A 10,760-nucleotide genomic window follows, 5' to 3' on the forward strand; every position below is an offset into this window, starting at 1 on the left:
CCTGTCTCCACCAGTACTGTACCCCAGTGTTATACAGTGACAGACCTGTCCCCATTAGTACTGCATCCCAGTGTTATACAGTAACAGACCTATCTCCACCAGTACTGTACCCCAGTGTTATACAGTGACAGATCTGTCCCCACCAGTACTGTACCCCAGTGTTATACAGTGACAGACCTGTCCCCACCAGTACTGTAGCCCAGTGTTATACAGTGACAGACCCGTCCCCACCAGTACTGTACCCCAGTGTTATACAGTGACAGACCCGTCCCCACCAGTACTGTAGCCCAGTGTTATACAGTGACAGACCCGTCCCCACCAGTACTGTACCCCAGTGTTATACAGTGACAGACCCGTCCCCACCAGTACTGTACCCCAGTGTTATACAGTGACAGACCTGTCCCCACCAGTACTGTAGCCCAGTGTTATACAGTGACAGACCCTATTTGCCTCTCCTGTGTTCCAGTGTTGTGCAACTGATTCTCGAAACATAGCTGACGTTTAGAAGAAAGGAGTAGGACATTTGCAAGTGTTTTCATAGTTCTAATAGGGTCAGTTTGACACATCTACAGCTTGCTGAAGATCCAGCAGCAATGCTGTGTGTTAAGCTGTGCCGCAGTACAGCACAGAAAAGCCGGTTCATTTTCAGGCCATTGATATAAAATATAAATGCTCTAAATCCAGAACGCTGAAAATACGAGGAGCAGCTCACTGTACCCCTTAGCATCTTAAAGGCCAACAGTAAAGTTAAAGTTTGGGAAAACTCTCTGCCCTGTTTGGTTTGGGTTTTCTCTTTTCCCTTCCACAGGAACCCCGGAGTAGCAAATCAGTCTCTCCTCTCAGATTGGAATGGGCCTGATGTGTACATTCCTCATTGCCTGGTTTACATTCTTGTACCGATAGCTCTAGTCTTTGATGATAAGGTGACCACTCAGAGGCGTCTTCAGTTTTTTTAAGACGATACGGCTGAAGCGGAGGTGAGCGCGAGATGACAACGGCAGCGCGATCCATCCGGGAGAAGCAAGTGACAACACCAACACCAAACACATTCAAGTATTGCCCTCTGTAATTGTTTCTCCGGCACCCAAATGTATATCTAACTCCCCAATCTCCACACCCCACTCCCCCTCCCCCCGGCCCCACAAACAGTTGCCTACTTATGTGTTGTAAATAATTTTGCCAGTTGTACAGAGTTGCTGCTGTTGAGCTGGCGCACAATACCCGACCAGTTATTCTATTTTATTTTTTATTTTATTTTTTATTATTACTTTTTTTTTGGGTATGTTTGGGTGTGCCCTTCTCTTCTACATATGTACATATATATATATATTTCTTATTCTGCGTACATAACGGTAAATATACTTTGTTCAAAAACCCAATAAAAACATTTATTTTAAAAAAAAAGTTTTTAAAGACGATTTTGCACTCTTGGAGTTGAAAGACTCCCAGGAAGAGAAACAAATACAGGGATAGGAAAGTGCAGACTGGGAATAAGTGAAGAATTCAAACTTTAGAATAAAGTTTTCAAATCCAGACTAAAATAGGGAGCTGCATTACATCTCAAAGCAAATTGATTCAGACAGGAATCATCCACAGAATGTTTCTTCAATTAACAAGTTAAAATTAAATTGCTCCAGTGACTTGATGTGAAGTGAGATGATTGATTTCAGTTTCCCAAGGTCTTTATATTCTCTCCAATGCACATATTTAAATTAGCATGGGCAGATAATACTGTGTATTTGTATAAAAACGGGGCCATATTAATTAAATCAGGATTCATGCAGCATGAGCTCAGAGCAGACGTGTAGCTTTTATTAATTGAAACCTCATCAGCCGCACCTGCCTTGCATTTACTGACCTGTTTCTGCGGGTCATCCTCTGCCCCTCTGGAAGAAAAACTATGTGACTTCAATCAGAACTCCAGAATATGAGAGGTCAACATTACTGAAGCAGTACTGAGAGAGTGCTGCACTGTCAGAGGGTCAGTACTGAGGGAGTGCTGCACTGTCAGAGGGTCAGTACTGAGGGAGTGCTGCACTGTCAGAGGGTCAGTACTGAGGGAGTGCTGCACTGTCAGAAGGCCAGTACTGAGGGAGTGCTGCACTGTCAGAGGGTCAGTACTGAGGGAGTGCTGCACTGTCAGAGGGTCAGTACTGAGGGAGTGCTGCACTGTCAGAAGGCCAGTACTGAGAGTGCTGCACTGTCAGAGGGTCAGTACTGAGGGAGTGCTGCATTGTCAGAGGGTCAGTACTGAGAGTGCTGCACTGTCAGAGGGTCAGTACTGAGAGTGCTGCACTGTCAGAGGGTCAGTACTGAGGGAGTGCTGCACTGTCAGAGGGCCAGTACTGAGAGTGCTGCACTGTCAGAGGGTCAGTACTGAGGGAGTGCTGCACTGTCAGAGGGTCAGTACTGAGGGAGTGCTGCACTGTCAGAGGGTCAGTACTGAGGGAAAGCCGCATTGTCAGAGGGTCAGTACTGAGGGAGTGCTGCACTGTCAGAGGGTCAGTACTGAGGGAGTGCTGCACTGTCAGAGGGTCAGTGCGGAGAGTGCTGCACTGTCAGAGGGTCAGTACTGAGGGAGTGCTGTACTGTCAGAATCAGTACTGAGGGAGTGCCGCACTGTCAGAGGGTCAGTACTGAGGAGAGCTGCACCTGTTGGCGAGTCAGTATTGAGGAGTGCAGCACTGTCAGAGGGTCAGTACTGAGGGAGTGCTGCACTGTTGCAGAGTCAGTACTGAGGGAGTGCTGCACTGTCAGAGGGTCAGTACTGAGGGAATGCTGTACTGTCAGAGGGTCAGGACTGAGGTAGTGCTGCACTTTCAGAGGGTCAGTACTGAGGGAGTGCTGCACTGTCAGAGGGCCAGTACTGAGAGTGCTGCACTGTCAGAGGGTCAGTACTGAGAGAGTGCTGCACTGTCAGAGGGTCAGTACTGAGAGTGCTGCACTGTCAGAGGGTCAGTACTGAGGGAGTGCTGCACTGTCAGAGGGTCAGTACTGAGGGAGTGCTGCACTGTCAGAGGGTCAGTACTGAGGGAATGCTGCACTGTCAGAGGGTCAGTACTGAGGAAGTGCTGCACTGTCAGAGGGTCAGTACTGAGGAAGTGCTGCACTGTCAGATGGTCATTACTGAGGGAATGCTGCACTGTCAGAGGGTCAGTACTGAGGGAGTGCTGCACTGTCAGAGGGTCAGTACTGATGGAGTGCTGCACTGTCAGAGGGTCAGTACTGACGGAGTGCTGCACTGTAAAAGGGTCAGTACTGAGGGAGTGCTGCACTGTCAGATGGTCAGTATTGAGGAAGTGCTGCACTGTCAGAGGGTCAGTACTGAGGGAGTGCTGCACTGTCAGAGGATCAGTACTGAGGGAGTGCTGCACTGTCAGAGGGTCAGTACTGAGGAAGTGCTGCACTGTCAGTGGTTCAGTACTGAGGGAGTGCTGCACTGTCAGAGGGTCAGTACTGATGGAGTGCTGCACTGTCAGAGGGTCAGTGCTGACGGAGTGCTGCACTGTCAAAGGGTCAGTACTGAGGGAGTGCTGCACTGTCAGATGGTCAGTATTGAGGAAGTGCTGCACTGTCAGAGGGTCAGTACTGACGGAGCGCTGCACTGTCAGAGGGTCAGTACTGACGGAGTGCTGCACTGTCAGAGGGTCAGTACTGAGGGAGTGCTGCACTGTCAGAGGGTCAGTACTGAGAGAGTGCTGCACTGTCAGAGGGTCAGTATTGAGGGAGTGCTGCACTGTCAGAGGGTCAGTACTGAGGGAGTGCCGCACTGTCAGAGGGTCAGTACTGAGGGAGTGCTGCACTGTCAGAGGGTCAGTACTGACGGAGTGCTGCACTGTCAGAGGGTCAGTACTGAGGGAGTGCCGCACTGTCGGAGGGTCAATACTGAGGGAGTGCTGCACTGTCAGAGGGTCAGTACTGAGGGAGTGCTGCACTGTCAGAGGGTCAGTACTGAGGGAGTGCTGCACTGTCAGAGGGTCAGTACTGAGGAAGTGCTGCACTGTCAGAGGGTCAGTACTGAGGGAGTGCTGCACTGTCAGAGGATCAGTACTGATGGAGTGCTGCACTGTCAGAGGGTCAGTGCTGACGGAGTGCTGCACTGTCAAAGGGTCAGTACTGAGGGAGTGCTGCACTGTCAGATGGTCAGTATTGAGGAAGTGCTGCACTGTCAGGGGGTTAGTACTGAAGGAGTGCTGCACTGTCAGAGGGTCAGTACTGAGGAAGTGCTGCACTGTCAGAGGGTCAGTACTGAGGGAGTGCTGCACTGTCAGAGGGTCAGTACTGACGGAGCGCTGCACTGTCAGAGGGTCAGTACTGACGGAGTGCTGCACTGTCAGAGGGTCAGTACTGAGGGAGTGCTGCACTGTCAGAGGGTCAGTACTGAGGGAGTGCTGCACTGTCAGAGGGTCAGTACTGAGGGAGTGCTGCACTGTCAGAGGGTCAGTACTGAGGGAGTGCCGCACTGTCAGAGGGTCAGTACTGAGGGAGTGCTGCACTGTCAGAGGGTCAGTACTGACGGAGTGCTGCACTGTCAGAGGGTCAGTACTGAGGGAGTGCCGCACTGTCGGAGGGTCAATACTGAGGGAGTGCTGCACTGTCAGAGGGTCAGTACTGAGGGAGTGCTGCACTGTCAGAGGGTCAGTACTGAGGGAGTGCTGCACTGTCAGAGGGTCAGTACTGAGGGAGTGCTGCACTGTCAGAGGGTCAGTACTGAGGGAGTGCCGCACTGTCAGAGTGTCAGTACTGAGGGAGTGCTGCACTGTCAGAGGGTCAGTACTGACGGAGTGCTGCACTGTCAGAGGGTCAGTACTGAGGGAGTGCTGCACTGTCAGAGGGTCAGTACTGACGGAGTGCTGCACTGTCGGAGGGTCGGTATGAGGGAAAGCTGTACTGTCAGAGGGTCAGTACTGAGGGAGTGCTGCACTGTCAGAGGGTCAGTACTGAGGGAGTGCGGCACTGTCGGAGGGTCGGTACTGAGGGAGTGCTGCACTATCGGAGGGTCAGTATGAGGGAAAGCTGTACTGTCAGACACTCACAAGTAAATGTAACCCTGGTGATTAAAGCTTTATTTTAAATCTTATTTCTAAGATCAACCAAAGGCCTCACTTACAGCAAGATGCTTGACACCAGAAGATACTGGAGGGAGTCCTACTTTAACTCAAAATGGCAGCAGACAGGCAGCCCACTCAAACAGCACAGACATTGAAGCTGTAACTCCATCGGGACGCCCCGTTACCCATGCTCCAATCGGACACCGAATGCGTGGCAGTGACGTGGAGCAGTTGACGCTATTAACCTCAGATAAGCAGCACGGTCAGCTGCAGTCCTACCCATCCATCAACAGCCACAGCAGCAAGAAGAGCAAATCCAGTTCCAGGTCCACAGCATCTCAGATCCCTTCTGATGCAGAGGAAGGTGAGTGTAGGTTCAGGTACGTCATATTGAACGAAGCGCCTGTATCTCTGAAATCGATGGTCTGTGATTGAGAAAGACTTAATAAGTAGAAATAATAGCTGGAATGGCATGGTCTTAATGGGGTGAATGGTCCTTTCTTGTTGCCTATTAAATAAATGGGTCCTCTTGGCTCCTGTCCCTGGCTTTGAGCTCGCACTATCTGAAGTGGCTGTATTGGCCGAGGCAAACAAGTGAAGAAAAAACCCAGAAATGCTGTTCCTCGTCATTATCCAACAAACCTTTTTGGGACTGTCTATGGCTTTGGATGTCCAGGCAAAATCTGGAGCTGCTGTGATGCCCAACATGGTGGACCATCCTGTCAAACATTTAGTCGACAGCTACCTGAGCGAAGTAAGAAACTTAAGTGTTACAAATACGGAAATTGAATTGAATGTCAGAAAATACCATCAAACTGAAAACCCCCAGCATGGCCTCTTCGAGTGTCTATCTGAGAGCCCTGGTGTTATGGCACAGAGCAGTACTGCTCGTGGTGATCCTGGGCTCGATCCAGCTGGGAACAGATCTCTCCTGGATGGGTAAGTGAGGGGTGGTTACTGCCGACCACAGCCCACTGGATTAGTGACGGGGTTAATATGGCCCAGACCCTCGTGAGATGTGCTATCCAATTCTATGATCTGCAGTGAATTCAGATTGGTTAATTCTCACAACATAGGACAAGCGCACCTGAAAAAACAGCGAGGCCCACTGCAAATAAAGCACTGTGCAGTGACCTCTGGGTTAGAGAGAGAGGGCAAATCAACTAGGGTTCCTGCTCCTGATCACTGTGCAGTGACCTCTGGGTTAGAGAGAGAGGAAAAATCAACTAGGGTTCCTGCTCCTGATCACTGTGCAGTGACCTCTGGGTTAGAGAGAGAGGAAAAATCAACTAGGGTTCCTGCTCCTGATCACTGTGCAGTGACCTCTGGGTTAGAGAGAGAGGAAAAATCAACTAGGGTTCCTGCTCCTGATCACTGTGCAGTGACCTCTGGGTTAGAGAGAGAGAGAGGGGAAATCAGCCCGTGTTCCTGCTCCTGATCACTGTGCAGTGACCTCTGGGTTAGAGAGAGAGAGGGGAAATCAGCCCGTGTTCCTGCTCCTGATCACTGTGCAGTGACCTCTGGGTTAGAGAGAGAGGGGGAAATCAGCCAGTGTTCCTGCTCCTGATCACTGTCCAGTGAGCTTTGGGTTAGAGAGAGAGGGAAAATCAGCCAGTGTTCCTGCTCCTGATCACTGTGCAGTGACCTGTGGGTTAGAGAGAGAGAGAGGGGAAATCAGCCCGTGTTCCTGCTCCTGATCACTGTGCAGTGACCTCTGGGTTAGAGAGAGAGAGGGAAATCAGCCAGTGTTCCTGCTCCTGCTCCTAATCACTGTCCAGTGAGCTTTGGGTTAGAGGGAGGGGGGATATCAACTAGGGTACCTGATCCTGATTACTGTCCAGTGACCTCTGGACTGAGTCGGCAGCCGGAGCGCCGAGTTCCCGATGGATGACAGCACATGTGACGGACGCAGTCGGGAACAAGGCCGGTCGGGGCAGAGCATGGGGTATGGGACTCAGGCAACGTCCTCAGGCCGTCGGTAAGCACGCGCCGTACTCAGCGAGTTCGACACCTTGGATGGGCGGAGCATCGCAAAAGCTGCGCCAATCACGATTTTGTTGGAAATGGGGATTCTCCGGCTGCTCGACGAATCCGTTTTCGCTGTCGGCGACCGAAGAATCGCGCCCCCGGGTTCCGCTCCTGATTACGGTCCACTGAGCTCTGGGTTAGAGAGCGAGGGAAAATCAACCAGGGTTCCTGCTCCTGATCACTGTCCAGTGAGCACTGGGTTAGAGAGCGAGGGAAAATCAACCAGGGTTCCTGCTCCTGATCACTGTCCAGTGAGCTCTGGGTTAGAGAGCGAGGGAAAATCAACCAGGGTTCCTGCTCCTGATCACTGTCCAGTGAGCACTGGGTTAGAGAGCGAGGGAAAATCAACCAGGGTTCCTGCTCCTGATCACTGTCCAGTGAGCTCTGGGTTAGAGAGCGAGGGAAAATCAACCAGGGTTCCTGCTCCTGATCACTGTCCAGTGAGCTCTGGGTTAGAGAGAGAGGGGAAATCAGCAAGGGTTCCTGCTCCTGATCACTGTCCAGTGGTCCCTGGGTTAGAGAGAGAGGGGAAATCAGCCAGGGTTCCTGATCCTGATCACTGTGCAGTGACCTCTGGGTTAGAGAGAGAGGGGGAAATCAGCCAGGGTTCCTGCTCCTGATCAGTGTCCAGTGAACCCTGGGTTAGAGAGAGAGAGAGGGGAAATCAGCCAGGTTTCCTGATCCTGATCACTGTCCAGTGACCTCTGGGTTAGAGAAAGTGAGGGGAAATCAGCCAGGGTTCCTGATCCTGATCACTGTCCTCTGAGCTCTGGGTTGGAGAGAGGGGAAATCAGCCAGGGTTCCTGATCCTGATCACTGTCCAGCGAGCTCTGGGTTGGAGAGAGAGGGGAAATCAGCCAGGGTTCCTGATCCTGATCACTGTCCAGTGAGCTCTGGGTTAGATAGAGAGAGAGAGGGGAAATCAGCCAGGGTTCCTGCTCCTGATCACTGTCCAGTGAGCTCTGTGTTAGAGAGAGAGAGGGGGGATATCAGCCAGGGTTCCTGATCCTGATCACTGTTCAGTGAGCTCTGGGTTAGAGAGAGTGGGGAAATCAACCAGGGTTCCTGCTCCTGATCACTGTTCAGCGAGCTCTGGGTTAGAGAGAGAGGGGAAATCAGCCAGGGTTCCTGATCCTGATCACTGTCCAGTGAGCTCTGGGTTCGAGAGAGAGGGGAAATCAGCCAGGGTTCCTGATCCTGATCACTGTCAAGCGAGCTCTGGGTTAGAGAGAGAGGGGGATATCAGCCAGGGTTCCTGAACCTGATCACTGTCCAGTGAGCTCTGGGTTAGAGAGAGAGAGGGGAAATCAGCCAGGGTTCCTGCTCCTGATCACTGTCCAGCGAGCTCTGGGTTAGAGAGAGAGGGGGATATCAGCCAGGGTTCCTGAACCTGATCACTGTCCAGTGAGCTCTGGGTTAGAGAGAGAGAGGGGAAATCAGCCAGGGTTCCTGATCCTGATCACTGTCCAGTGAGCCTGATTAGATGCCAGATGAGGGTGAATATTTGTCAGACATGAGCACACATACATGGAAACATGCAGGACTTGTAGTTTTATTCTAGTTACTAGTTAGAATCAAGTTGTGAACATCTGCTATAAATTCTCTTTCTCTCCATCATCTCTCCTGTGCAGACTGCTGTGTACACTGTATCCTGGCCTGCCTGTTCTGTCAGTTCCTCACCTGGTGCAATATCGTTCTAGACTGTGCAACCTGTGGCACCTGTAGCTCAGACAGCTCCTGCTGTTTCTGCTGTGGCTCGGAGGAGTGTGTGCCTTGTGACTTGCCGTGCGATCTGGATTGTGGGATTATAGATGCGTGTTGCGAATCAGCAGACTGCCTGGAGATCTGCATGGAGTGCTGTGGCCTCTGCTTCTCCTCATAAATGTGAATCCTGGGAATGCAGACTGGCGTCAATGAGAATGGAATGGTTTGTTATGGTCAGTCTCAGAGGCTCTCCAAATGTTAGAGGAAGTGTCCTCAAGATGAGAACAGTCTGAACTGAAACTCTGAAACTGACAGCTGTCAAGACTGGAAGACAAGACAAGACTATGGTGTTATTGGCATCTCCTTCATTTTGTTTTAGCAGCAAGTTTTGTGCAGTAATTATTTTGAAAACTATGCTCTTCAGACACTTTAATATCCAAAGCTTTTTTGTTGAGTAGTTTATATGGTTCCCCTTCGCCTGTTGGAATGCTCCTCCAATGACGTCCCATGTTGAATCTTAGCTTCAGACTCAATCCCAGTCCCATTGCATCCTGTGGGAAACAGGGCCCCACAAAATGGGTTGAAAGTGGGATCATGGGGGACATGCTGTGGTGGCGGTGAGCAATGGAGGGTTTTCCTCTTGAGCTCCAATCTTCTCCTGTCCACAGTCCTCAGGCTGCCTGCTCCCTCACACCTCCCAATAACAGTGACAAAGGCCATGATGTGGAGATGCCGGCGTTGGACTGGGGTGAGCACAGTAAGAAGTCTTACAACACCAGGTTAAAGTCCAACAGGTTTGTTTCAAACACGAGCTTTCGGAGCACAGCTCCTTCCTCAGGTGAATGTGAGCAAGGCCGTTTCCCAGATAGACATAGACATAGAACAGTACAGCACAGAACAGGCCCTTCGGCCCTCGATGTTGTGCCGAGCAATGATCACCCTACTCAAACCCACGTATCCACCCTATACCCGTAACCCAACAAACCCCCCCTTAACCTTACTTTTTAGGACACTACGGGCAATTTATCATGGCCAATCCACCTAACCCGCACATCTTTGGACTGTGGGAGGAAACCGGAGCACCCGGAGGAAACCCACGCACACACGGGGAGGACGTGCAGACATTGGCAATGAGACCATCTTTCACACCCTATTCACAGGATTCCCTTGTGCATTTTAAGTAACTCCGGATTCCATTTGTTGTCAGGAACCTGTCTCGTTCATTCTTTAAAGCCATTAAGGTTCCTTGGAGGAGAAATTAGTCCACATCGCACTTATTTCACAAGCATGAAATGGATGCAAAAAAAACTATTTCATCCTGTGCCTCAACGCCACCTGAAAAAACTCCAACCCAAATGGTGCCAGGCCTCTTCTCAGGCATTTAAAGCAGCCACCCAAAACAGGGATAAGACCCCTTTTTACATGCGTCAATGAAGGCGTGAGGCCTGCTTTTTCTGTTTTTTGAGATGTGGATATGGCAATGCCATGGGAAATGGTCTTGACTATTCCCCCAGTTCTCTCCTCCTCTCAGCCCTTGAGCAATATGGCAATTCATTATTCGGGGACTATTAATGGTGGGATGAGTGATCGCAGAGCGACAGGGGTTGGATCTGAGACCTTTCTAACCTTTAATGTGATAATTCCTCAAGTGTTATTTTCTCATTTCTTGAAGATACTGACATTCAATGGGTTATTTTTGATGCCTTGCACGTTCTTGCTCGGTGGATTATGTTTGATTAGGCTGTGGGTATTTCGGCTAGTTTGGACCCAGCCAGGCCCACCATTTCTCTTTATCACCCCTCCCTGTAACCTCCTCCTGTCCTACAATCCCCTCTTCCCAGGAACATGGGCTGCAGAGGTTTGTTAAATAATATCAGACTGATGTCCCTTGGGCTGACCAGGGACATTGTGGGCTAATCACAGCAAGAGATCAACTAATACAACAGGAATCAAACCGAGGGACACTTGAAGCCCAAT

At 50.7% G+C, this 10,760-nt stretch overlaps 1 protein-coding gene across 2 annotated transcripts in view; it reads left to right on the forward strand.

The window, feature by feature from the left end:
- The window catches only part of mdfi (MyoD family inhibitor), a 129,827-nt gene extending 120,211 nt beyond the window's left edge, over positions 1-9,616 (forward strand). For both annotated transcript variants that reach the window (XM_038820990.1, XM_038820991.1), the window contains 2 exons: positions 5,089-5,415; positions 8,711-9,616. In XM_038820990.1, the coding sequence (XP_038676918.1) occupies positions 5,089-5,415; positions 8,711-8,961 (578 nt within the window). In that variant the 3' untranslated portion in view covers positions 8,962-9,616. The remainder of the gene's footprint in view (positions 1-5,088; positions 5,416-8,710) is intronic.
- The last annotated feature ends 1,144 nt before the right edge of the window (positions 9,617-10,760 follow it).

The sequence above is a fragment of the Scyliorhinus canicula genome, chromosome 15, assembly GCF_902713615.1.
Source record: "Scyliorhinus canicula chromosome 15, sScyCan1.1, whole genome shotgun sequence".
Taxonomy (NCBI): domain Eukaryota; kingdom Metazoa; phylum Chordata; class Chondrichthyes; order Carcharhiniformes; family Scyliorhinidae; genus Scyliorhinus; species Scyliorhinus canicula.